At 41.9% G+C, this 26346-nt stretch overlaps 1 protein-coding gene across 6 annotated transcripts in view; it reads left to right on the forward strand.

Moving 5' to 3' along the window:
• Positions 1-26346, forward strand: part of MECOM (MDS1 and EVI1 complex locus) — a 344182-nt gene that overhangs the window by 146801 nt on the left and 171035 nt on the right. For all 6 annotated transcript variants that reach the window (XM_069792770.1, XM_069792771.1, XM_069792772.1 and 3 more), the window contains exon 2: positions 7465-7814. In XM_069792770.1, the coding sequence (XP_069648871.1) occupies positions 7465-7814 (350 nt within the window). The remainder of the gene's footprint in view (positions 1-7464; positions 7815-26346) is intronic.

Raw genomic sequence — 26346 nt, forward strand, 5'->3', positions numbered from 1 at the left:
AACTGAACAATGAACAAAAGCTGGTTCCTTTAATGCATTTTCCTCCCTTAGCAGTGACCAGTACTCAGGGCTCAAAGTATCAAGGCAGATTTTTTTTTTTTTTTTCCCTTGGGTCTACTCCACACAGAGAGTCACGAAGGGCATTAGTGAGTATGTGTTAGCTGCTGCAGCTCCATTCAGTTGAAATATTTTACAAAGATACAAATTTAACCTATTAGTTAGAGTTTCAGCATGCTTTGGGCTGCCTCCCAGCCACCGTGGAGCTCTGCAGGCTCCTTGCTAGCTGCAGATCCGGCCCTCAGTATATCAAACCCTATAGCTGGCGTTTCCCTCTTCTCTTACCCTCTGCTCTGTGTAACCCAGAAAAGATTCTGAAAGTCAAATATATATTTATTCCATTGAGGAAACTTTATCAACCAGCACCAAAGTTTATTGGCACTAGCTAGTGATATAATGGGTAGTTTAAACCCTGCTAACTGTGAATAATTTTTCAGCGTTTTTTATGGTTGCAGTAGACTCTAACAGACCAGAAGTACAGATAACATAAATATTTCTACCAGAGATGATTGTACTGGAACTATAAATAAAATTAGACTTAACTTGTAAATAAATTCAGTGCGTGCCAGCCAACATTTATAATTCTTTGTTGCTGTATGTAATACAGTAATTTATATGGAAAGTGCGCAGGAACGCAAGCGGCCAAATTTTGCTTTTCAGTTATGCAGGTGCAACTTCCTCCGACATCAAGGAGAGCGGCTCCCGTGCAAATGAAAGTAGAATTTGACCCACAGTCTCTCAGTGCTGGACCCTAATTAAAAGCCAGCGTCTGGTCCGCATCAGATGCTTTTGACTGTGTTACTCAATTAGACATGAATGACACTAGACAGAGCACCAAACGCTACTAGTTATTGTAGGGGCTGATAGTGAGAATTGCCAGAGACAATGGGCAGGGCCCTACGCAGTTACTATATTATGACTTTGCTGGTCTAGTACCAACACTTGGCAATGCTGAAATTATCCTCTTGCAAAGGCCTGACGCTCATGAGTGTGTGTAACTTTGCTTCTTGCTTGCGGACAGGTTTCTCCCCAGTACTTGGTGCTCATCCTACCATCAGGAGCTCACTTCTGCTCCCAGTATGAACTTTTTGTTTCAGGGTTTTTTCTGCAGACACAATAATTTTAAGAAGCAAAAGCTGCTTCTGGTGCAAGGAAGGGTTTTAATTTGTCTTGTGAATTATCTGCACTGTTGTTACTGATGTGCACCTTGCTATGAAGCACAGACAGAAGCTACCAGCAGCCCTAGGCCCTTCGCACAGGGCGCTCCAGCGGTGATCCAAACTGAGCTCCCTTTCCATTTCACGTAGATACTGCAGCCCACAGTGCAGCACTGTGCAAAGTTGGTGATTTTTATACTCCAGCCCCAAAGCACGCTGTGCTCAGGCTGCCTCCGGCTGCCTTTTTCTCCTGCCTTTGTCTGTGCAGCTTTTCCTACAACTCCCTCTTCTGCCGGCACCGCAGAAGGGTTTGCTCGGTGCGGCTCAGGGAGACTTTGCCGATCGTACGAATGCCCTTTGCGATCTGCAGCGTCACGAGCACAAAGGGAAAACTGAAATCTGGGCACCACGTTTCCCTCTTATTTTGTTACATTAGTGTCAATCTGAAGAAATTCGAGCAACTTTGGCTAACTCCAGGACAGACACTGATCTCCTTTATTCGTTGGTGGAAGTCTAAAGTAATTACTTTGGATTTAAGAGTTGCATAAGAGAAATCAGAATCTGGCCTCTGGGGCCACCACACGGGTGCTTTGGTCCCCCTTGCTCTTGTTGCGTGGTCCATGGGCATGGTTTTCAGGGTTGGACGTTTTGAGTGTGTTCAGGACAGCTTTCATTTTCTCATGCTTGTGTCAGGGTCAAGTAATAACAAGTATGCAAAATACCTGTGCATTTGAAGGCTAATGTTTGTGAAAGTATTTTTCCTTGGTAATTGATGTAATGATTCAAAAGTGCTTTGAGCACCATGTTTATCTTGCCTTGCTTGTAATCTCTTTTGCTGTATAACCAAACTTTTTGTTTGTAAAACAGTTTTTCTCTCCTGTTAGTTTTATGATTTTTACCTAACTGGGAATTACTGGCTCTATTCTGTTTAGAATCTAATCTCATTTGAATATGTCTGTCTGGGGCCCCCAGACTGTGTTACGATACAAATAATAATAAATAATCATCATTAGGTCCAGCTCCACAGAACACTTCTGTGAACAGGGAGTGGCACAAACCAGTTTCAGGTACGTTAACTGATAAAATGTTCAAGTAGAGTAATGTAGCTTTTGGCTAGAGTCCCTTCTGTGCCTGGAGATAGTAATCCAATCTCTGCATGTTTCTAAAGCTAAGGATCCTTCTCTGTTTCTCCTCTAGAGGATGTAAAAGCGGCCCCCTCTGAGCCATGCCTACCTGGTGTGGTACTGTCAGGTGGCTCTTATTTAGTTCACCACTGGTTATATGCTCCTTTTGAAGCTAATGGGTTTTCTTCTCTTAATTTTCTGCTTTTCCTGACCTCCTGTGTTCTAGACCGATGTGGATATATTTTGTAATCAATCAGTCCCTGCCTGTTACAGTTTTTTTCTTTAATACTTGTTCAAACAGAAATTCAGATAAAGGTGTCCCATTTGTATGCAACAGGAAATGCCTGCCTCCTTTTCAGATATCCTTGCAAATACTCCATGCCGATTTCCTCAGCGCTGAATAGAAATGCTAAGTCAAACAAATATAAATGCTCCCTGGTCTTATTCAAGGATCCGATTCAGGGCTTTGTGGTATGTTCAGGTCCACCTTTGCCTTATGTGGGAGAAGGGACTGATCCACCTGCTCCTACTATGTTCCCGCAAAGCCTTCATTAATGAATCCTTGCCAAAGGCTCATATCAGGCATGGTCAACAGAAGTAGTGGAGCTCTTCTCTGATCGAACACAGCCAGATCCTTCCGATGTCTAGTCTTTGGGGCTAGGGGTCATCTTTCTCAACTTTGAGAAGTCGCAGGCGTGAACCTGTGTGTATCTTCTCATTGCAAAGAGCCACTTCCACATTTATCTCAGCTCTTACTTTATCCTGCTCAGAAGATGAGGGCATTAGAAACACTTCTGAAGTAGGCTCTCTAGATGCTTTTGCTTCCAGCCTACCTTTTTCATCCAGATTAATCAGCCATCCAGTTTATGATTAAGTCACTAGTGGCCACGTGCATGACTCCAAGTGCGGAGAACAGGATTTATGTGCTAGAGGGTTTATCAGTCAATAGTTGCTTTGGGAATGCATATTCTCAGGCACAGATTGCCTGAAGAAAGGGAGAATGGATAGTCTGTATGGATACATTTCTATTTGTTAGGGGTGGCTTTGGGTCTGGAGATCTGGATGCAGACCTGATCCCTGGAGGACTTTGTGTGAACTTTGAGTTGAAGACCACCCAGAAATGCTGATATGTGTAACAGGCTAGTGCATCCCCTTGACGCGAGATGCCATTGTGTGGCATTTCAGCTGCAAAAAGGCATGGTTTCATTGAGTGCGTGGCCCAGCGTGCTTTTGAAAGCAGCACACCTTTGCCTTGCTAGCAATCACAGCCAGCGGAAAGTGGTTTGGGTTGCGTTCAGCAGCCTCTGCCTCCCTCAGTCGTTAGGGCCTCCTACCTAATTGCACTTGGAGAGGAAGAGCGTGCTGAACTGCTAAGAAACATCCGAATGGAAGGAAGTCCTCCCCTCCTCCCAGCCATGTAGAGAAACCCTCTCGGTCTCAGAATGACCCCAGGTCCTGGAGTTATGGTGGTAGCTTTGGCACGTTGCTCTCCCGGCCTCATCAGGCACATCCCCAGCAAGAAGCCACGTGGATTCTTTCCTGCTGGCATGCAAGGTTGTGTCAAAAGTGCAAACACAGGTGTCCACCCTGGTCTTTTAGTAGCAATTAACCTTTTCTCCTGGGTTTCCTTTGAAGCTTGCTCATGTTTTTATTGTAAAATAACAGTGAAGAATTTTATGGAGGCTAATATCTAAGCTTCCACATTACCTAATCTCATCTGTTCCCTTATCAGGGGCCCCAATTTTTATTTCATCCTATTTCTAGTGGGGATAATTATTGGGCTTTAAAGAAGCCATCTTGAATTTCAAAACTGCAGTGCTATCTGTGCGAACGACTTGCAGTTCACTGGGAAAACGATGCTTATCAGTACAGTCCCTGTGTCTAATTCTAACCTTACAAAGATTTTCTATCAGTCAATATCCCACAGTTTTGCTGGAAGTCCCTCTGATCCATGTGGGTGTAAATTTTAAGGGAAATAGTCCCACACCCTTTGAAAATGAAGACCAGATCCTTGGTTCATGTACATTGATTTTAATATAGCTCCGTCTATCATTAATTTCACAAATATGTCTTAATGGCCTTCCTGTCTCTTGGTCAGTTGTAATTCAACTTCTTGTTTATTTTGAGGTTTTAAAATATATTTTTGCTAGAACACGTTGCTATTTCAGGCAGAATAATATTTCAGTAATCTGTTTTACCCACACTGTTAGGGCTTTGGGGCATATAGGCATATTATATTTTCCAGAGCTTTCAAACTGAAAGCCCGTGTTTAACGACGACATCGGGTGTGGCTGCTGGAAATCAAAGGAGGCACAATAGACCCAGCAAATGGACTTGTCTCCCTGCCAGGCTTCCAGAGGCCAATTTATCAGCTGCAGGTTTGACCCTATATGGCTAAAAACGAGTGTAGCCAGAATGACTGAGATAAGTATAACCGAGGCTTTTGAGTCTGTGAGAGAGAAATTAAACTGGACTGTCCCTGGGGGAGAAGAAACATCTGTAAAGCCGTGCTTGCTAAATGTTTAAGGTTCAGCTTGTGCTGGCTCACGGGCAGGCGCTGCTGGCGAGTGGGGCTGAGGAAGGTGGCCTTTTGGGGAAAGGCACAGAGCAGGCCATTGCTTGCTGACACTTAAACAATTTGGCTGAGCTGCTTTGTTGTTTGGTGGAGGAGAGGCGAGCATGGCCATGGGACACAGGGAGAGCCTTGGTTTTATGGGGCACTGCTTGGTGGGATGGGGACAATGGGACTGACTGTGTGAGATGGGCTTTTTAAGAAGTTTGAGTGTCAGGCACCCAGCTGTCATGGAAAATCAGTAGGATTTAGATGCCTGAAGTTTTTACCCCCTGCCCCCCTTCCAGTGAGCCATGTGCTTATCATCATCCAGATCACTTTCCTCATGTGATTTCTCTTCCTGCACCCTGTGTGTATACATGGGTTAGGGTTTTTTTCCTGTTTCAAAACCAGCTGAAGTCTTTTAGGCAGGACTGCAATCTAAACAGTTGGGGGAAGACATCTGAACCGGAGCGAGCCTGCCCTGGGTGGATGCAGCATCACTGCTGGCCCATGAAGTCAGGAAGCACATCGGAGTTTTGGGGATGCTCAGGAGGCACAGACCAGCCTCTCTCACCCGTCCTACCACGCTAGAGCAAAGCTGTGTTTGGGGGCAGCAGCAATGCCGCGGTGTAACAGAGGTGGCTGCTAAAGGGGTCATCTCAGTGCAGGGCAAGGTGAATGGTGGCATCCAGGTGGAGCTGTGTCTCTACCCTTTTCACGTCTTCTTTCCTGTCCTTTGGAGTCCAGGTTGAGTTTTGCTGTGGGTGGGAAAGTACGGGCATGGGCTCATAGGTGCTAGGCACAGAGTACGCTCTCTGCACCAGCGCTTTCAGGAACCCTTGAGCATCTTTGCCAAACTCGGCACCACTGAGCTGTGACCGGCAGGATTTCTGAAACATAAGTGATGGAAAATCCCTCTGTGTGTCCTTCTCGGCTAAATGGTAGAGTCAGTCAAGATTTTCTACTCGGAGTGCCAGGTATTAGAAAAGTGACAAACTAATCAATATTGGGTTCAATCGTTATAAAGTGCAGGGAGTCTGCCAAACCAGAGGCCGAGGCAATGGGTAGCTGAACTTTCTTGTGACATGTATGAGGTCATAGCCAGTGCCACATAAAAGAAAGAAAAACAGTTCATGGCTGTGAATAAATTGCTCACAGATGAAGAATCCAGTTTGCCAGTCATGTGATGGGAGCAATCTATTCAAATGATTTGTTATGTCCCAGTGTTTGTCTTAGGCAGTACCAGAAGCATGAAAGTACAGATATAAAACTGTGAGATAATATGTAACAAAGATGTGAGAGATAATGGGCTATGACCAGTTTCCAGTGGAAAAGGCATACGGTGCTAATCTACCATGGATAGTTTCTTAAATGAGCAAGAAATTGAAAGAACATTTTAAAGTTTCCTGTTTCTTCACTGAAACTGAGTCATTCTGAATGCCAAGCGCAGCGTAACACTTTAATTTCTGGGCCAACCATATTATGCAAATATCCTCATGCTCAGATGTTGAATACCCGATCCCTCAACTTAATTCCTTGGAGAATAGTATTCTCGCCTCCTATTTAGGTTAGAATTAAGTGGAATGTGTTCTGGTGTGTAGGAAAAGTACAGTAACACTAATAAAGTTAAATGAATGTAAATAATTAAGAAGTTTTTTGGTTAGTTTGTCTTTTTGCTCCTTTTGCATGTATTATTGGGTTGAGTACTGTATTGCTGGTGCAGCTAAAGCCCCTGCTGAAGTCACTCAGTTTTTTGAGTAAAAGGAATTTACAATCAGCCTTACATTTTGAGCTGTCAAAAAAAGTGAGTTTTTCTTTTTTTTTTTTTTATTCTTCTTGTTTGCTGGCTAAGTCCCAAAGATGAAGTTGGTTTTTTTTTGATTTTTTTTTTTTTTTTTTTTTAAATGTGTTTTGGATCTGCCCCAGGTTTTTTTGCAACTGTAAGAGGAGAAGGTTCATGTTCTCTATAAGTTGCTGTTTGGATCCTGAACTTATTTTAGACCATTGAGTTTCTTGGAGGTCAACGGTAAGACACTGATTTACATCAGCTGAAGTTCTTGCCAGGAGTTGTGTGGTAGGCTGGATCCTTTCCTCCAAAGACTAATTGGAGGCCATCAAACTTAATTTTGGCTACTTTAGGTTCAGTCTGTCTCTCTGAAAGACCAGTAAAGCTTTCCTGCTTTTCACTTCACTTAGATTTCAGTTGTAACGTATAATGCTGGCTTTCAATTGTAATTTCGAAGAGTATGCAATGCAAAGCGCTATATCCGGACCAGATTGGACAATAGGGTGTGCCTGCATATACATCTGTATGTAATTCCCTCGCTTGTGTTCAATGATGTAAACCACTTTTGATGTCAGGAATATTAAGAAACACTGTGTACCCCCAGGCCTGCAGTAGGGAAAAGGCTCAGCTCCTTCCAGGGTGAGGCCCTGCTGCAGGACTAGTGATGGATGAAGGTGCCGCCTGCCTACCAAACTGTCCTCTCCGTTTCATGTGCAGGCTGAAAGGGTTTCATATGCAAAATCTGTCAGAATATTTCAAATCCTACTGTTTGGCTTTATTTTCCAGGTGATGAATGTTTGTATGAAAGCTTTCCCGAACTTCCTTTGGAGGAAGTGCCAGAAGCTGATGGAGAGGCTGCAAACGTCCAGTGTCCAACATCCGTCGGCATTCAAGAGCCATCTTCTCCAGCAACCTCCAGTGAAGCTTTCACACCAAAGGAGAGCTCCCCTTACAAGGCTCCGATATACATTCCCGATGACATTCCCATTCCTTCAGAGTTTGAGCTCAGAGAATCCAACGTTCCTGGAGCAGGATTAGGGATATGGACCAAAAGGAAGATTGAAGCAGGGGAAAAATTTGGCCCTTTTGTAGGAGACCAGCGGCCACACCTTAAAGATCCCAGTTACGGTTGGGAGGTAAGACACTGTACATTATTTCGGTCTGTCGAACTCTCTTGCATGTCTATAAACACAGAAGTATTTGCAGAATTTGAGTCCTATCCTGCAGCAGCCAGGGGATATTTGTGTACAGGAAGACTGCTTTGTGGCCTTTTGGGGCTTTCTGGATGGAAACAAGTGTAAATTAAAAAAGAAAAAAGGCAGGAATTATCGTTGCTCTTCATGCCTGAAATCTGTCTGGGTGGATATTGGCAGGTGATGCCTCTTTTGGGGAAAGAGAGGAAGAAGTTGCCTTGTTTGGAATGTTTCTGTATCATTTTTAGTCTGCTCTTGGGCAGTCCTGCAGTACACCTGTGGGCGAGGCATTTGCAAACGACACTGTGCTATCTGTTTGAAAAGAAACTAGGTGCTGCTTTCAGGGTTGTGACTCACCACTTTCTGTTGACAATGATTAGAATAGCCCTAAAATCCAGTATTGTGTGGCTAAAATTGCTATTGCAGAACATTGTGCTACTCGGGGACTTTGAAAGCTGGGGCGTTGATCCTACTTCCATTTAATTTAATGGGAATTTTGCCATTCATTTGGTGAATGATGGATCATTTGGATGCTGGTGTCAAACCTAGCACACATGGGGACGATGTGGCTCATGTTACTTCTGCGGATGCTCTGAGAAATGTTGCTTTTCCTGAAGGAGCTCTAAGGCCTCCTTTGCAAGTTGCTTCTTGCTTTTTGTGCCTTTGGGGGCAAGGTGTTTTCCTCGCTGTGATATCACTGTGGACCTGGCTGAGCTGCGGGTCCATGGTCAGGTCAGGGCTTTAGACCTCAAGTGGTGCATGTTGCCAGTTGTGTTATGGCGTAACAAAAGTTCTTGCGTGGTTTTATTCATCGTTTTAACAATGTGCTGTAGAAACAGAGTGCAATCTCAGCTTTCCATCTGTACGTTTCCTTTGGTTTCTGATAAGGGGAGAAGTGCAGAGTTTGCACGGCTCTCCAGGGCCACGACTGACCTCTGGAGAGACGGGAGGTTCATTTTCCCAGGAAAAATGCAGTTTCACTGTGGAGCAGAGCCTTGCAGATATGGTGGAAAATAGAGGTTTGATTTGCTCTTAACTGTCCATAAATACTCGGTGAGTTCATTCCAAACTTTCCATGTAGTTGTTTAAACTCTTGTGAGACCTGTGACGATATGACAGAATAGTGTCAGGAGAAATTATAGACTTGGCAGCACTCTATTGAGTTAACAGACCCTGTTGCAATATAATTGCTGGTGAGAAATCTTTATTATTTGAAAAGGCACCAGGAAACCATAAAATCTGACCTTTAACCACACCACAATTAAGCTCAGATATTGATAACAGAAACTGGAGCAAAACTGCTGATACATGGCTGTACTTGCAGGTTTAACATATTCCAAAATTAGGGTATTTTAGACTGGATCCTCAGGTGGCATAGTGCAGGATAGCCCCATTAAAACTGAGGAAAAAAGCATCTTGATTTTCACAACCTTAGATGCTCATAATATGCTGCAATATTAGAGACTAGTTTTCCTGCTTAAAATATTTAAGGTTTTGGGGTCTGCAAAATCCAGACAAAAAATGCATGTCTTGATAGTGCTGGAAGCCTAGCTGGCAGATTGAATCTCTTTCAAGCTGCAGGACTCGTGCCATTTGAACAGTGTTATGTATTTGGGACAGATGGGGAGAAGCTATTGAAAACTCTTGGAGCAAAATCACACAAAATCAACGGTCGAGTCCCTCTGCAATTTGACCACTCATCTAGAAGTACTCTGTGGTGCTCAGGGGAGCTTGAAACAGATTATTCTTCCAACAAATGGGTTAAGGACATTTATTGTAATTGAAGGGAGACAAAGAAATGCTGGTTACCAGAGTTTACACAATGAGTAAAATGGCACATAGTGAAGGTTGAGGCTAAAGGACAGATGTGGGGTGACATGGTAGTGCTGGAGAAGAACTTACCAGTGCCCATCCCAGCCCAGATGCTCATCATCGCGCTGCTCTGGAAGCCACCACTTTCTTGGACCTGTGCCTTGGGATAAAAAAGGGAGAAAGAAGCTGTTACTGGTGTGTGGGCTCACGCAGTGTCAAAGGAAGCGTGGGATGGTGAGGGAAGGGTATCATATGCTGAGGTTTAAGTACAGTCTTGGGAATTTAAGCTTTTTTGGTGTCAGTGGGGTTGTAACATTGCTAATGCTTGGGTACTTATTTAATTCTCTTGAACAGACTCCCCTGTGACTACAGAGAGGGTGGTTAAGTTATTGGAAAAACCAATCTTTGCATTTTTCCGAGTTTAAGGTGAAACACTGTACAATGGTGCTTGACTTTCAAAGATGATGGAAGAATCTCTTGTCAAGAAAAAAATTAGCATAAACATACTAAAATATTTTTGGAAGGAAAATGCAACATCTTCCTCAGCAGTTTTCTGATGTTACATATATTACTGATTTTGCTATGAAAGATTTGCTTCTTTTTTGCAATTGTTTAGGATTGCTAGGTAGCCTAGAGTCTTAAACTAGAAATTTTCAAACAAAAACCCTACATGCATGTTGCAGGGAAGAGTTTATAACTACACACAAATTTGGATTGTAACTCCATTTTTGGAAAGGATGTTTTCGTTCCCTTGCAAAAGGTTGTAATAGTTTTTGGGTATTTCCAGCTGCGGGATACTTCTGACTTCCAGTTTTTGTGACTGATGTCCATCTGAGTTGATACTAGGATTAGCCTGTAGTGGTCGGGAGAGAAGTGGAAGTTGGAGGAAATGCTGCTGTTAAATTTTGCAGCCAGGCAGTTGATGATAAAGAAAAACTTGCTGTAGAAGACTGAGGAATTTCATGGGGCCTGTTCCTACATTCCCCTATAGCAGGACTCCCTATGGCATCGATGCAGAGTTTTGTCAGAGCAAGTCCGAGAAAACAATGTCTATTGTGTCCATTTATATACTTCAGCCATAAAACACACTCTGGGACAAAGAGAATTTGTTGTGATATAGTTGTGCTTGGGTCATGATTAGAGTGCTGTAGACCAGTTTAAATGAAAAGCCATAAATTTGAATTTTATCTCATTTTGTAGGTCTAGAGCCCAGCATTATCTAATCAGGTATTGGTTAGCTAAAGTACAAATCGAACAGGGGGTCACCGGACAAGGGGAAAGGTCGAGCTTTTTTGCAGTTTGTCACCGAGGTTTTAGTATTTGCCGGCAGCCCGAATATCCGAGGGGGTCGGGAGGCTGTTGCTCAGTGGTTGTTTGAAAAGGGAAAATTGACTGCTTCTTAATCAACAAAGAAAACAAGCTTTTAAGGGATGGCAGTAATTTTTTTTAAACAAAAGCAAGGGAACAGAAATTTAGTGATTTCATCATGGTTCATGCCCTGCTATGAAAAACAACTGGGAAAGTATTTCAAAGAAAGCCTTTGAACAGGTCACCAAAGCACATGCACCTATCTTCAACCAGCATCTTCTGGAATACATCGAATATTCAAATTCAAGTCTTTTACTGCTATAGCAAACTCAAAGTATCATTCATAGGGACAATTTCTTCACAGGTCTTTTTATCTTAAACTTTTATTTCTTTACTAGGAAGGCAAAACCAGGAGCAATAAACTCTAATAAATCAAACTTGTCACAGAAGTAAAAAATATTTTAGAGCTTTATAAAGCAGCATATAATCTGTTTATAGAGCAGAGTATATTTTCCTGTCATGACAGTGAAGCTGAAAAACATCTCAGATTTGGTAGAGTATGCTTGAGCTGATGCTATTACTTCTAAATGGAAATTAGGAGGCCATTTGGCTATTTGTTTACTTCTCCTCTCACATTCTTGATGTGAGTCTTTGGGGAAGTCTCCACAGCTTCCTAAAAATTGTTCTGGAGTACAGGCTTCCCACTGGTCTAGAGGGACTGGAACAGTTGCAATTTTAACTTTCACTTCTGCACTCTTTGGCTTTCTTTTGGCATTTTTAAAATGTAAATTTAGGTTTATTTGAGATTCTGGGTTCTAGGTGTACCATCTGTCTTTTATGAAAATTAAATAATAGGTTACAAAATGTAAAGGTATAGGCTTTTAGAGTTGGAATGTAATGTATATGCTCCCAAACTCAGATTGTAGCACCTAAACCGATAGCTTGGTTTTCTTGCTCTTCGCATCGAAAGACTTCCACTGTAATCAACGGGAGTTACTTACCAGCTGATTCCTCTCTGTGTATAGATGTTATATCCTACCCCCTTAATTTTCTGCTGTTGTCTGACACTTTCACGCTGCACTGACTTTTACAGACCAAATCTTGCCTTTCCTTGAATTGTTTTTAAGAGCATTAACATTCAAAGCAACTCCAGCACTCAACCAGGTTGTTGGAAAGCGGGGAAGTATAATGCAGATTCCTTGCCTACATTTTCTCCTTGTGTATGGATTTCAGCAGTATAGGGATACCAGGAAGCTTTGCAAAATTATTATTGAAGCAAAAGCAGGAATAAGAATGTGGGTTATTCTGTTATTTGGAATTAAAAAAGAATAACTTGTTTTATTGTTGGGGGGTGTGGATGCTTTTTGATCAATACAAGACCAACCTAGTTTTGCAGATAGCGTATTCCCCCCCCAGGTCAACAGACCATCCACTTCTGGCAGCTGCAGGTGGGGGTGACATCCTTACCTTTTCTTCAATACATGGGTGATGTTTTATCCCATTTGGAGCTCAGCTTTGCAAGGCATAGAGCACTCTGGCTGAGCTCCAGCAAAGCACTTAGGCATGGCCTTATCATCAACGGGATTACCCAGGTGTTTGAGTTAAGCATGTGCTTAGCTGTTGTGTTAAGCTCTCTGTTAGGGACATAGTGTTCAGTGCCACATAGGATGGAGTTCATACCGTATATCTTGCCTGGGGTGAGTATGCACGAGAGTGCTTAAGACAGCCCCTTGGAAGTTGTGTACAAAACCGACATTACTTATGGTGCTGCTAGTGTTACCAGCCTGAATTCTTCTGTTGTTTGCATCTGTGTCTTGTGGTGAGGCTGTGACTAAGTCAGATGCTACCACAGCTATAGGAGTCCTGTAGCAAGGCAGACAGATGCTTCAGGAGCAAAGTGTAGCTCTCAGAGGTGATGTCAGTTGTATACCCCAACCAGCTACCTGGCTGTTAACACCAGCTTTCTCCCTGCTCCGATGACAGACAGTTTATAATTACAAATGAGCAAACATCAGGTCCTTGAATAGCAAGATAGGAGCAGGCGGACTTGTTGTTCAGTTTGAATTAAATATATTAACAGCAAAGGGGAGCTGTTGGTCCTTTGGGTTGTTTCCTGTTACGGAAGAGTGTTAGGACGTGGGGACAACACAGAGTAGTCTGCTGTTGTCTTTCTCTACTGTTCCTTATTTCCACTCTTCAATTGTCCTAATTCTTTGATTAACATGATTAAGCAGAGTCTCACATTGTGGGGTCGGTGGGACATAATGCTGTTTTTTTTGGACGATGACCACACCCTTGCCTTCCTTAGGTAAAGCTGCTCACTGGAAGGGAAGCATGAACAAGATCTGCAAAGCTCCCTCTTTGGCTCTACGATGGAGCTATTCTCAGAAAATGTTCAAAACTGTATTGCACAAGGTAGCCGAGAGGCTGTAGTGGCTGCCAGAAGGGAGGTGCCGCTTGCCCCTGTCCTGAGCTAGCCCTGGCACTGGGGCTGCTGCTCACGGGGCTGATATGTCGCTGAGCCAACCCAAAGTCAATGTGGCGACAGCATCAGGAAGAGTTTTTTGGCTGGTACAGGAGGCTGAGCGGGTGCTGGTGTGGCACGGCTGTGAAATCTCACATAAAACCTTTGTCTCAATTAAACCTGAAATGGTTTGTGTAGAATTGACTATTTCTCCACCCGTGGTGGATGGTCCACCATGTCCTTGACCCTGGTGGCAGGAAATCACCCATTTTGTGGCACGGTCTAAAGCCATAGAAACCTCTCTGTAGGTCTGTGTATGTATTCCCCACAAAGCCACTGAGGTTTTAATTTAATCAGGAGGAGCATTAACTCCTGAGGGAAACAGAGTGAAACCATAAAGGTCAAGTAGACTCAGAAGTAGGAAGGGGAGGAGGAAGTTTTGTTACCTTCTTCAGTGCAGAACTGGGGGGATGTTTCAGGAATTTGTATTTCTTTTCAAAATAAGGTGGTGGTTATTTACTCAAACGTGACCCAGGTAGATTTTATTTGAGTTCAGTAGCACTTTGTCCAAGCAAGTAATAGCGCTAAATAAACTGAGAGAAAAGCTGACATTGGAGTAGATCTGTGAGATTATTAAAATATGAATAAAAATAATTGTGAGGTATGCCAGATGTCCCTTTAGAAGACAAAACCTGTAAATTGAATTTAGCCATTAAAAAAGACAACATCAGAATGAAAAATAAAAAAGATAGAACTGAAGAGAATAATTGCATCTAATAGAATTGACAAACAATCATAATTCTTCCCATTAAATAAATACGTTATAAAAAATTTATTATGAAATGCCACATTATGCAAGCCAGGATTCAAAGATGAGTTCTTTGCATTAAGTACAGTAGATGCCATTAAGGAAAACAGTCAATATGTCACTAAGCCACGGCCTGTAAAATTAAATTGATTTGGTAAATGTAAGTAAGATAGATCTGTTTGCTTTCATCATCAATTTTGAGTGGGTGAACAGGTGATGTCACCAACCTGGGAGCGATAAAGATGCAGGACCATCTGGAAAGCTTTGTGATGGATGGGCAACTGCTTTTGGATAGTGACAGTGCTGTGGTACTTTGTCACTTGGGATGCAGTACTTAATAACTTTTCAATACCATCATAATAAATTTCACTGCCTTATTAATATAGAAATGGTGAGTTATTACTGTGATGGCTATTGTAAATAACAAGAGATGCAGCTGTCAAAAGCTGATTGTTTGGGCATGTTTCTTTAAGCAACACAGTTGACTTGGGATAATCAACGTATGTCTATACCAGCAGAGTTTATTGCTCTTGTCAGAAGAAAAAGCTGCATTATTCAAAAATTATATGAAGTCCATAATAAACAAGTTTAATATATTATCAGACTTTTCCTATAAGTTTCCTAACACAGAAGAATAAATCACTTTTAATAATGCCTTTCCGTGTACAATAATATCCTTATGTTGTAATAATGTCCTTTCCTAACTATTCACCAAACAGAGAACTTCTGAAAAAACAGAAAGGTATCTCACTCATCAGAACACTTACAAAATTAAATCTCCCTATTTCATTAAAAGGCTACTTTTGATATAAAGCTGATGGGCTCTAGCTGTGTCTTTCTTTTTTATTTTAATTGAACACATGTAGTTAAAAGTAATCTATGACAAAGAAATACAGACAAAATTATAACCATGTGTCCGTAAATACTGGCAGGAAAGAGCATCTGTGGGTGTTTTATGAAAGCCCAGGACTGCTCTGTGACATTGCTGCTAATGTTATCGGTCTGAGGACTGGAGAGAAACAAAATGCATAGATAGTTGTTAGCAGAAGATGAATTACCAGATCAATCATTTAGCACCATTCAGAGTATTACAGCATTGTTCCCTGGCAAGATAATTAAATCAATGATGTCTTTCTTATTTGTGTAAAGAGGCACAAACTTGTAAAGAATATCTAAAGCTCCTCAAACATATTATTTCTGGATTTTTTTTTTTTTTTTTTAAACCCTACTGACTTTGCCTTTCAGGCTCTAGCTTTGTCCCTCTTTTCAATTAAATGTCTCTCCACCATTTCTATGACTGCTGAAAAGAGAGCCAGCAGTCTATTAACAGGCAATAAAGTTCAGGAAGCCTAAGACTAGTTTCTTGGGTCAGAGGTGAAAATTGCATACTAAATGAAACAAAGGTGTGTCTTGATGGCTCAACAAGCAGTGGAGAGACGAGCATACATGTGGGCAGGAGGAGATGGTCATCATTAAACAGAAGCAAATGAAGACAGGAGTTAGTGTATGGCAAAATGCTTATTAACCCAAATGAACACATGCCCTTCAGAGGCTATAGCACTGAGGTTTGGCATTTAAACCACCGTGTGATTTAACAGTACCATTGAAATCTGGGCATTTGGTCTAATAAAGACATCACTAAACTTTAAAACTAAAACAAAAACCCCAACTCCTGCTTGCTAGAGCCTGCAGACTGGGGTATGTTCGTCAGAATGGTACAAAGATATACTTATTTGGAAGTAAAGAATAGAGAACATTAATTGGCTAATAGGGTATTTCCACCCCAGAGAGTATTAATACGGCGTTTTATTGACGTGACATCCCTCATGTTTCCTGGCTGAACGGTAGGTGGCACATGCAGGAGTGAAGACAGGTTGTCATAATCCAGCCCGATTTTATGTGATCACGTTAACTTTGGCGCATACAATAAGCATTAATTTGGAAAAAAATACAAATGTTAAGTAGGCCTTTCTTTTAAAGTATGGTCCTAGCATTTAGCGTGGAAAGATGTAAAAGATCCCACAAAAGGCATAACATTTCATCAGGTGAAGCCTACGGCGTAAAGGGGCTCTTGTGTATAGTGGGTTTCCCAAAGTGTTGTTCTTAGTCTTAACTTGATGAAGTGTATTGGCAACATGCACAGAGCGGGCTTTTTACACGCTGTTTTGGAGACCTGGTGCATAGCCGTTCAGGATTTCTGAGAGTAACTTTCAATGCTCTCCTATCTTCTCGAAATGGTCTCAAGTGGTAAATTGGCTTTAAAAAAGTGTAGCTGTGACTATATGGGTATTTTTTGCAAAATTAAATCTGAATATTCATGTTTTCTAAGAGATTTGCGGTCACAGTATTTCTGTTGCTTACAGCAGTGGGTATTTCAAAACCATGGCAGTAAATGTTGGTTTTGTGCAAAAAGGGAAATCTCTCTGGGATGGGAAAATGGAAGTTTGGGTATGGGAAAGCTTCAGCATTACCACATTTACAGAAAATATTCTTTAAAGCCAATTTTAAGCAGTCATGTAGTCATAACCTCTGCATGAGCCAAACTTTGCATGTGAATATGGAAAAAGTAATTTTTCTTGCTAGTGTTAACTTGGTGTCTACCTATTTGGAATACCTACATGTGTAGGCACCCAAATGAGAGCGATGGAGGAATCCAAGGAGGAGAGAAACCAGTTTTTCTGTCTTCCTTTAATGCTAAAACCGGAAATGATCCTACCAAACCCTCTGTGTCTGCAGAGGGAGATGGTGCTGATGCCCAGGGAGAGCAGCAATGTGCTGCAGCGCCTTGCCGTGCCCTTTGAAATATGCCTTCTCTTTTGCACAGAGGACTTTATCTTACAATTTCCCCCCAGTTAAGATTATGTGAAGAGGCCTTTTTTCTTATTTGTTTGAAGATCTGTGGTCTCAAAATGCATATCCCTCGACCTGCTGACCCCAGGGAGTACACTTCTCTTTTTTCTTTCCTCATCGCTGTTTCCCTCCTCCTTCCATAGCTGGTGCTACTGTCCTCCACGTTGTCCCAAACCCATGCAGTCAGCTGGGGTCCTTGTTCAACCTCATGAAGAACCCTGTAATTTCCTTCTGCCCAGCCTCTTCTGAATGCTTTGCAAGTCCCATTCGCCTCTGCCCCTTATATCTGGCCTTCATCCTCCTTACTTTAGTTTTCAGCAGGTCACTGCCATAATGGTCATCTTTGTCTCCAGCATTGACTGGCCACACAGTTTGCTAACCAGGCCCTGGTTGCCTTTTAGTGCCTGCATATGTTTTAGTTTTCTGCTGTATCCTTTCCTGCCGTGGCTGTCCTCATATCAACATTTCAGTGTCCCTCAGTCCATCCAGGCTCAGTGCTTCACCGTTCTTGGGGACACAGTCTGCCCGTACCTCCCCACAAACTCTTCCCTCTTCTTGAAATATCACCACTTCCACTCTTGGCAAAGCAGCTCAACCCCTACCAGTATGGGCCCCCGCTATTTCCTTTCAAAAGTTGATTTTCTCAAATCATCTCCCAAATTTGATGGCTAACATTGTTGCGAAAAAGGCAACATCTCAACGGCTGTCCTCAAAACCTGTTCCCTCCCACCGATGCAAGCGAAGCTGAATAAAACGTGTTTTAAGCAGAAATAATGATGCCCTGTTTTCACACTAGTTTAAATAATTATTTGAAAATTACGACTTTAACAGAAGCTGCTGTGTGTGTAAAGAAACCCTCGTGGTAGGGATTCGGCTCATGTGACTTGTTTGGCATTTGCATTCAAATACTTTTGTGCTTCTGGAGCATTTTTAAGACTTGACTATCTGCTCCCGCCACCCGTGACAACAATGCACTAGCAGAAGATGAAAATTCTGGTTTTCAGCCCCAGCATTCCTGAATAAAATTTAGCTGATTGCAACAGTATCATTTCGGGTGTGATTTTTAGTGGGTTTGAGTTTGAATGGGTTTAGAATAGGTGCTTGAGCGGCTTTTGTCCCCATGCTAATGCCCCCACAGCAGTGGGAGTCAGGAGGAGTGAAATGATGACCTGAAATAGCAGACGGCTCCAAACAGAGCTGGATTAATGTGAAATGGGGCCCTCGTCCTATCCAGCCATGAAGCCTCCAGCCAGCCTGGGGGCACCCGTGCCGTACCCCATCCAGGATCCCCCCAAAACCTTCCCCATCAAACCCACCACCACCGAGCCCCCGGCCTTTCTGCAGCAAAGAAATTCCCCAAAGCGGGTCTCCAGCAGCCCTGACAGGACGATGAGCTGTGTGCCATTCCGAACATGAAACAGCGGAGGGATTAAAACCCAATTTGCCCGTATTCTGACGGGCTTTGTATAATTTTTTATGCGCGACAGACGCATTTGATGTGTTTGGAAAATTCAGCAGTAGCGTTCCTCCTCCTGTGATATTGCCAGGCTTGCTCTGTAATGCTGAAGAAGAAAAAAAAAAAAGCCTTAGTGTTGGGAATTATAAATAATTTGATGCAACAGGTTTAAGTTACCATTTTTGTGGTGAAAAGAAAAGCTTAGCATGATCCAGATTTTCCTTGGTTTCCTCCCATTCTGCTGAGAAGCAGAGGTATTCACATTTCTTTGTCTAACAGTTTTATAATGTCTTAAGAGATTAACAGTGAGCATGAATGAGGGGCTGAGGATTAGACGACAAAAAGCCTGGGCCGTCCACTACCTTGTTTGCACATTTTACATTTTTCAGCATTGCCGAGCGAGTATAGAAACTAAGGAAAGATAATAAGGACCAGAGTCCCAAAAGTGTTTAGTGATTCAAAAAAATTCAGATGCCATGTCAGAACTGACAGAATGATGGAGCATTATGTGGCAGGACCCACTTTTTTGTCTTAGGGTAAGCTCTCGCCCTGAGTGAATGCAGATGTTATCGCAGGATCCCAGACAGACAGTCAGTGAAATGTGACAAGCTGTCAGCAAAGTTACACTACGTTGAGTTTGCTAAAATATCCTAAAGCTTTATACATGGCGCTTTTTTTTTTATATAGAAAACTTTTAGCTCAATCAATTGAGGAAAAAAAATGGGGGGCAGGGGGAGAGAAAAAAAAAAAGAGGGTTACAGTAACCTTTCCAGTTAAGAATCCTTTGAATGGTTCAGACATGGCTGTAAAAGTTTTTTAAGAGTGGGGAAAAATTATAATCTGAAATATTTGGAAGGTTACGTTGGCATCAGTAAAACTTCTGAAAGCAAAGCGCATGCACAGTAAGGCTGTTAACCACATGTCATACTGTGTCAGTCATTCCCCAAATGATTTGGGTATTTACCCCTGTGAAATGTTTAGTCAAATCAGTAATAGCAGCCAGCAGAAGTGAATCCTACCAGTACTCAGCTTTCTCTTTAGCAGGGTATCATCTTCAAAATAGGGGGTTTATAAGCGATTGTAATTCCTTTACTGTTTGTTTGGTTTGTTTTTTGTTTTTTTGTTTTTTTAATTTTTTTTTAACCTCAGAAATAGGCACAAATGCACTGGTAAAATTGCAAACCGAATGGCTAAAAGGATGTAAAGTGAACTGGTTAAAACATGCTCACCAAATAAAAATATATGGCAGGGTAAATCAATGCAAATAATCTGAATTCAGATGCTCTGAAGTCATAGTGAGGCTCAGAAAATGACTTTTGTTTTGAAATTTGGGTCTGCAAGAGATATTTGATTTGTAAATATTGTAAGAAGATCTAAGCTTCTTAAATTTTGAGTAGAAAAATGAGGGCCTCATTCTGCATAATCTTAAATATTTAACTCTCAAGGAATCTGCAGCAAAGTGATGTTATTTATGTGCCAACACACTCCCAGGACGGTGCTCAGTATTTTCTTGTTTTAATACTTCATTACTTAAAAAATATAAATATATACTGGGAAACTCGAATATTTTTACACATGCAACTGATTTTCACTTTTGAATTAGGGCTGAGTCAGATTCAAGCTTTTACATAATTAGAGGACAGGGAGCCTAAAATACTGATGTTTTCAATTTCTTTCACAGGTTTATTTTAAAGGTATATTTCCTTATACAGGCAAGTAGATTTTGATTTGAAAATGCCAAAGTAAATTGCATATCTGTTTTGTAAGTAATTATATATATCATTCACAGAAGCCCCTTTAATAGTCTGTATTCTTGTCTTATTACTGTTAGCTTAAACCTAAATTTAATGAGAAGGCTGTTTACAGTGGCACAAACTAATATATTTTGCTAGAATACGAGTTGCAGTAGTTTCATTCTCTTCTAAGCAGGGCAGAATAATGCATGTGATTTATAATCAATTTAGATCTCCTTTTGAATAAGATGATCTTGCATTATTTGTTTCCATGTATTGAAAATATTAATTTACTTCTAGAAGCAGGGGAGAAAGGGAAACGTACCCAGCCACAATTTAGTGTAATTTCTGTTATAACAAAATGTATTACTAAACAATGCAGCAACCTTCCCCGATTCTGAAAAATGGGATGCAAAGACGCTTAGGAGATAACATCTCGCACAGTGTTTTTGTAAAAACCCCTGAAGTAAACAATCCAACTAAATTATGCATATGGAGGAAATGATTGAGAATATGTTTAGCTGGTAATCGCACTCACGCTGAAGTTTTAAATTTCATCTGTCTGCTCAGATCTATTGTGATCCATTAAGTGGCTTCCTTTTTTTCCGACAAATTGAATGCTGCAACTGCAAGGAGCTCTTTTGTTCTTTTAATTCAGTCAGCATGGAAATGATTTTCTCATTTCAGGCCCTTTTCTGTCCTCTCTTCATTGTGTCAATAAAATAGAGTTGTGCAGAGCTGCTCTAATCAGCTTAGAGTGCTAATTCATTGCACTGGGATGCTATCTGGGTCCGGCTACAGGTGGGCACTATAAGGGGTCAGTCTCCAGGGGAGTCTAATTGTGTCTCTCTTGGGTCTTGTTTGCAGAATAACTGAAATCTCAAAACCCGGCTTAAGAAAGGAAGGGAAAATGCACAAACGCAGGCATATAGGAGCACGCATGGTCTCTAGGTGCATTACTCGGGCTCAAATTTGTTTCTATTTTGACACCGTTTGGGGAAGGCAATGCTTTAGTTCAGTGGCAAAAGATTAATAAGAAACTTTGTAGATCAATTTTAAAATTTAAATAAGAATGTGGTCATTTTGAGACATAGGTGTACAAAAGGGAAACAGAAGCCGTGGTGCTGGTGAGGGGTTTCGGGCGAGGCTTGCCTTTAATTTTTGGAGGCTTTCAAAAGACTAATAAAAAACAAGAAAATGCATTATTTAGATAACAAATCCTCTCCGCATGTGCCAGTGGTGGTCTTTAGCAAGCTTTTCACCAGGGTATGTTGAGCCAGCCCCAAGGACCCCAGAAAATCCTCCAGCAAGCGAGGCAGGGAGACGGGGCTGCCCCAGTCCTGCCCCAGTGCCTAAACCCCGCGGCAGACCCTTCCTCCCAGTGTGGAGGGGCTGTGCTGATGGCAGGAGGTGATGATTTCTGCTGGAGACTTTGGGTCTTATCCTGGGTTATCGGGGAGAACTGCTTGGGAAAGATCAAGAGAGGACGAGTGCAAGGGGAATGGAAGCTTCATGTTTGTCTTCTGCCCCAATATTGCACGGTTTGGCCTCAGAACTGTCCCTGATGCAAGACAAGCACACTGCAGGTTTTGCTGTTGCTTTTTTTGGGGTTTTTTTTGGTTTTTTTTTTTGTTTGTTTTTTTTTTAATAGACGAACTTATGTTTGCCACCAACCACAAAAAATCTGAGAAAAGAGGCACTGATGGGGAGGGGTAGAGGACTGCCAGTGATTTCTCCTGTCTCTTGCCACCTTGTTGCAGGGTGGGGGGTTTGGGAGCATCTACCCTGGGGTGCGTCCTTGCTTCTGCCAGCCCTGCACCCCCAGGGCAGCCCTGGCACGTCTTCCATCAGGGACTGAGCAGCAGAGCCCAAATTTCCCAGACAGATGCAATAGACGCTGCCAAATCGCTTCCTGATGTGACACCAGCAACTCCAGCACGCACAAGTCTGCTCCCAGCACTTGCTATGCAAGCCAACAGAGATGGGCATAGGCAAAGTAGTAATTATGGGGATCCTACCAAAAACTTCTCAGCACCTTAAAGATGGCAGAGGAGCCCTGGCATACTTTCTCGCGGGGGAGGAAGGGCATGGCTTGTTGCAGAACAGCCAGGGATTCTGTGGATAGAAAAATGCAGTGAAAGTGGTAAAGAAAACTGAGCAAATCATAAATTTCCTTAATAGTGTAGCAAAACGTAAAAGAAACTGAATTTGGACAGCATTTTGTTTTTAATTTAACGTGAAGGTTTTCCCACAGAATACATTTCCTGTGCCCCCAATTGCTCATGCAAAAATTGGGTGCTATTTGGAATTACTTTAAAAATCTCAGTCCTGAAAAAAAAGGATTGGGTCCCTCCCAGCCTCTTTTACCCCCATGCGACTGAGGTTCTCACTTATGTGTAGGAAAAGCAGAGAGGGCATGGTCGTGGCCATGGGGCAGGGGCAGTTCCTCTCCTGTAGCACAGGGGGTTTGGGGAACGGGGATGTGACAAAGTCTCCCAAAATCCAGTGCCTTTTCCGCAGAGAAGCCAGTGCTGGCTCCAGAAAGGATTTCAAGGCAATGCGGGCTCTGCAGGGCATCATATCCTCATCCTTAGCTACTTCCACAACTGCAGTTCTCCTTCACTCCAAAGTGAACCTGATTGAATTTTGGCAGGACTGTTCCCCACCACTGGATTTTCTACAGGAGCGATAAGCTTGTCAGCCTATTGTGGTTTTGTGGCCGAGCCGCCACCATGAAAATTAATTAACATACCTGAAGACATCCCTGAGCAGGAAATCATAGTGCTGCTCTGTGAGTCAGGGGTGAATAGGATCTCTCTATTATCAAAAACTCCATCAGGGAAGAGGAAATTAAGTTCCTAATTAGACAGTGTCCAAAGGAAGAAGTGAGGCATTGAAGAGATGAAGAAAATTGAGAGGTAGCTGATGCACGTATCAGGCTAATGATAGAAAAGGAAATAGTAGAGCTTGAAAGGTCACTGACCTTATTAGGCTAGGAGAAAAGTAGTAGATCTTCAAAAGCTTTCACCTATGATAGGTTGACAATGTGTGAAGTTCTCTAGATGGTCAGAGAGGAAAGACTGCCCAGAAAGAGCATGGGAACAAATTAGGTAGATTACAGTGAACTGCATAAATGCAGCATGGAAAACATATTTAGTAAAGAGAGGAATTCAGGGTAGAAATAGCCAGAAATGTTTCATTATTTGATGAGATCTCTTTCCAGTACAAGTACAGGATTTTCTTTCCCACTTAGTAATTTTATTTTTTGTTCTATCAACTAAACTCAATAACGATCCATCACTGGGTATAACATTTCTCTAATGAAGTATTTGCTTTCTGCTAAACTGAAACATTTCAGTGGTAGCCAATTCTGAATATTAACTTCAGCGAGATGAAGATAGTGGTGCTAATAATAGCTTCAACATTAGGTTTTGTATATAAGAAACACGTTCTGCATCACATAGTGAAAGCATTGCAGCTCCCTTAGTGGCAAGAGACTTTTACCTTGGAATACCAAACCTGGCCAGCTGCAAGAGTTTTAAAGGCTGTTATAGGCTATTTTCTCAGTAGGTAAAAACTCCCTGGCTCTTTAAATGAGATATTACAAGGAACAAGTCTATAGCAAGTCAAATGAAATACCCCTAAAGCCTGCCTCCTCCCAGCCTCTCTTCCTGCAGCAGTTTTGCGCCGTACGTAGGTGATTTCTCAGAGCCAGCAAGGCCTGATTAAAATCCTCCCTGCTGGTTCGTGTACAAGCATGGGTTTGAGTTTAGAGGTAGAGTTGCTTCTCTGTCTTCCTGGTAAATGCTCCAGTTTTCTTGTTGTGACTGTTGGTAGGAAAGGGGGAGAAGGAATGCAAAGAAGAAAGAAGAGGAAATTAAAAATACAGCACTGCATATTTTTCATGCAACAGGACCAGTCCATTTACAATATAACATAACAGCAGTTTTTCAATCAAAATAAATGAGGACAAATTCTCTGCTGGTAAAATATGGATGGACTTTCCTTTAACGTAAGCAGGGTATGATCTACTCCAACAGTACCATTATAAACCCAATGTAAAGACAGACCATGAAAAAGCCTGTATTTTTTCTTTTGCTATGGGAAAGTTTAATAGCTTTTTTTAAATGCTATGAATAACAAGATTATTTTTAATTAAATACTGTTGTATTCTGAAATTAAAAAACCCTTTGCAGACAAATGCTACCATGTGGAGTTTGACAAATAAGGCAAAAGATGCTTCCTGAATCTACCTAGAAGAGCTACCGCTTTCCCATCATCGGAAACAAAGCCAAACACAGTACACTTCCTATCTTTTTCTGGTGCTTACGATCCCATCCTGAAGCAGAACCACTTTGTAGGACTCCAGCCTGGAGGCCAGAAGCAGTGCTGAACCCGTGGGCAGAAGAGCAGCACATACCTCCATCCCTAGGAAGGCTCTGCAGAAAGGCTTTGCTGGTGTGAAAGTTCCCGGAGATGGAGAAGGGCTGCCATCCCCGATTAGATGTGGTTTGTAATAGTATCGTCCTGTTTTCACTCACCACGGTAGAACATTTCTACTAGGCTAACAAGGCATAGGGTAATGAGAAACATGCCAAGTTTAAGGGAAAGAGGAGTCGAACCTACGTACAGGAAACAAATGTGATCAATTACCCCAAGTGTAGAGCTCACAGATACCTTATCTTAAGGCTCCTTAAAATAAGAACTTGATTGTTTCCAAATGCGTCTAAGAAGCTAGTGATAGAAACGCATTAATACGAGAGACACGTGAAATTTTATTACCTCCAAAAATTGTCATTATTACTTGCTTCTAAAGATATGGAAGAATCAACACAACTGTCTAACGCATGATCATAGCAATAAATCTGTGACTACCTGTGCATGTGCAGGCTGTACATGTAGAAGCAGAGTTTTAGCGTTATGTTATTACAGTCACCTAAATGATATTTCAAAAAGTCACCAGTATTTATTGCAATATAAAAATCCTCTTTTGCAGTTTATTTAATTGGGTTTTTTTTTTGTTAGCATTGGACTTGTTTCTTTTCTTCAAAACCAATATTTTAAAGAAGTTTTCCTGGTGATTATTCTTCTTGTAGGTGCTACACCATCTGTAAACGGCTACTGAACTTAGGTTGACACTAGAAATGGAGATTGTTAGCTGAAATTTCTGACACATGGTGTGCTTGCTGAAGATACATTAGGAGCAGGGAGAAATGTGTAATGGCAAGCTCATACTAAGGTATGGTTTTTGACCTAAAGTTATGTGACTCTCTGCTAGGTTTTTAATGTAAATCTGGTATGTTTAGGGCAGGAATATATTCTTTTTCGTGAAATTGCTACTGTCTGTAGGAATGTCACCCATGAATGAATTAGCAGAGAAAGGGAAGCCACTATGGGAAGTCTAACACGCTCTTCCCGTGCATGCAAGTCCCTCTGGCATCAGCAGGAGTTTTGTGTGAGATCTGATGAAGGTATATGACCCAAACCCTCACGATTACATTAGACTAATTGCCTGAGATGAATGTGGCACTTCTTATACCTTATGGGTGGATTTACACAGGTTGAGACTGTGACTGGACCAAGGCAGAGTGTTACCGCTGGTTTTAACAGGAGTAATGCCAGCCTCTTGTATTCCTACGCATGATGACATTCCATAGGAAAGCAATTTAAAAGTTGGGCACTTAGGACTGATGTATCGGTAGAAGGAATCTTTTGTCAGTAAAGAGTCCAGACTGGATTTCAGAGGAGTCTGTTTGCTTTGTAAACCCACACCTGATCCACCTTTGCATAATGCGGACTGAAATGAGGGCTAGAACATTTAAATTTTGCTAGACATCTCTTGACATAGGTGTTTCTATACGAAGGAGGTTATTGCTTCATTCTGCAGGGGCAGGCTTGTTTCCTTTAAAACGTGTTTGCTTTTCTCCTGAGATGACAAATTCAGCAGCATCTTTAACACACTATTCTATTTGGCATTGTTGTTTCGTGTTTGAGATAAATATTAAGTTGTTTTAACGTTTGTGAACGTTTACGAATTCCAAAAG

This window comes from Haliaeetus albicilla, chromosome 9 (genome assembly GCF_947461875.1).
Source record: "Haliaeetus albicilla chromosome 9, bHalAlb1.1, whole genome shotgun sequence".
Classification (NCBI taxonomy): Eukaryota; Metazoa; Chordata; class Aves; order Accipitriformes; family Accipitridae; genus Haliaeetus; species Haliaeetus albicilla.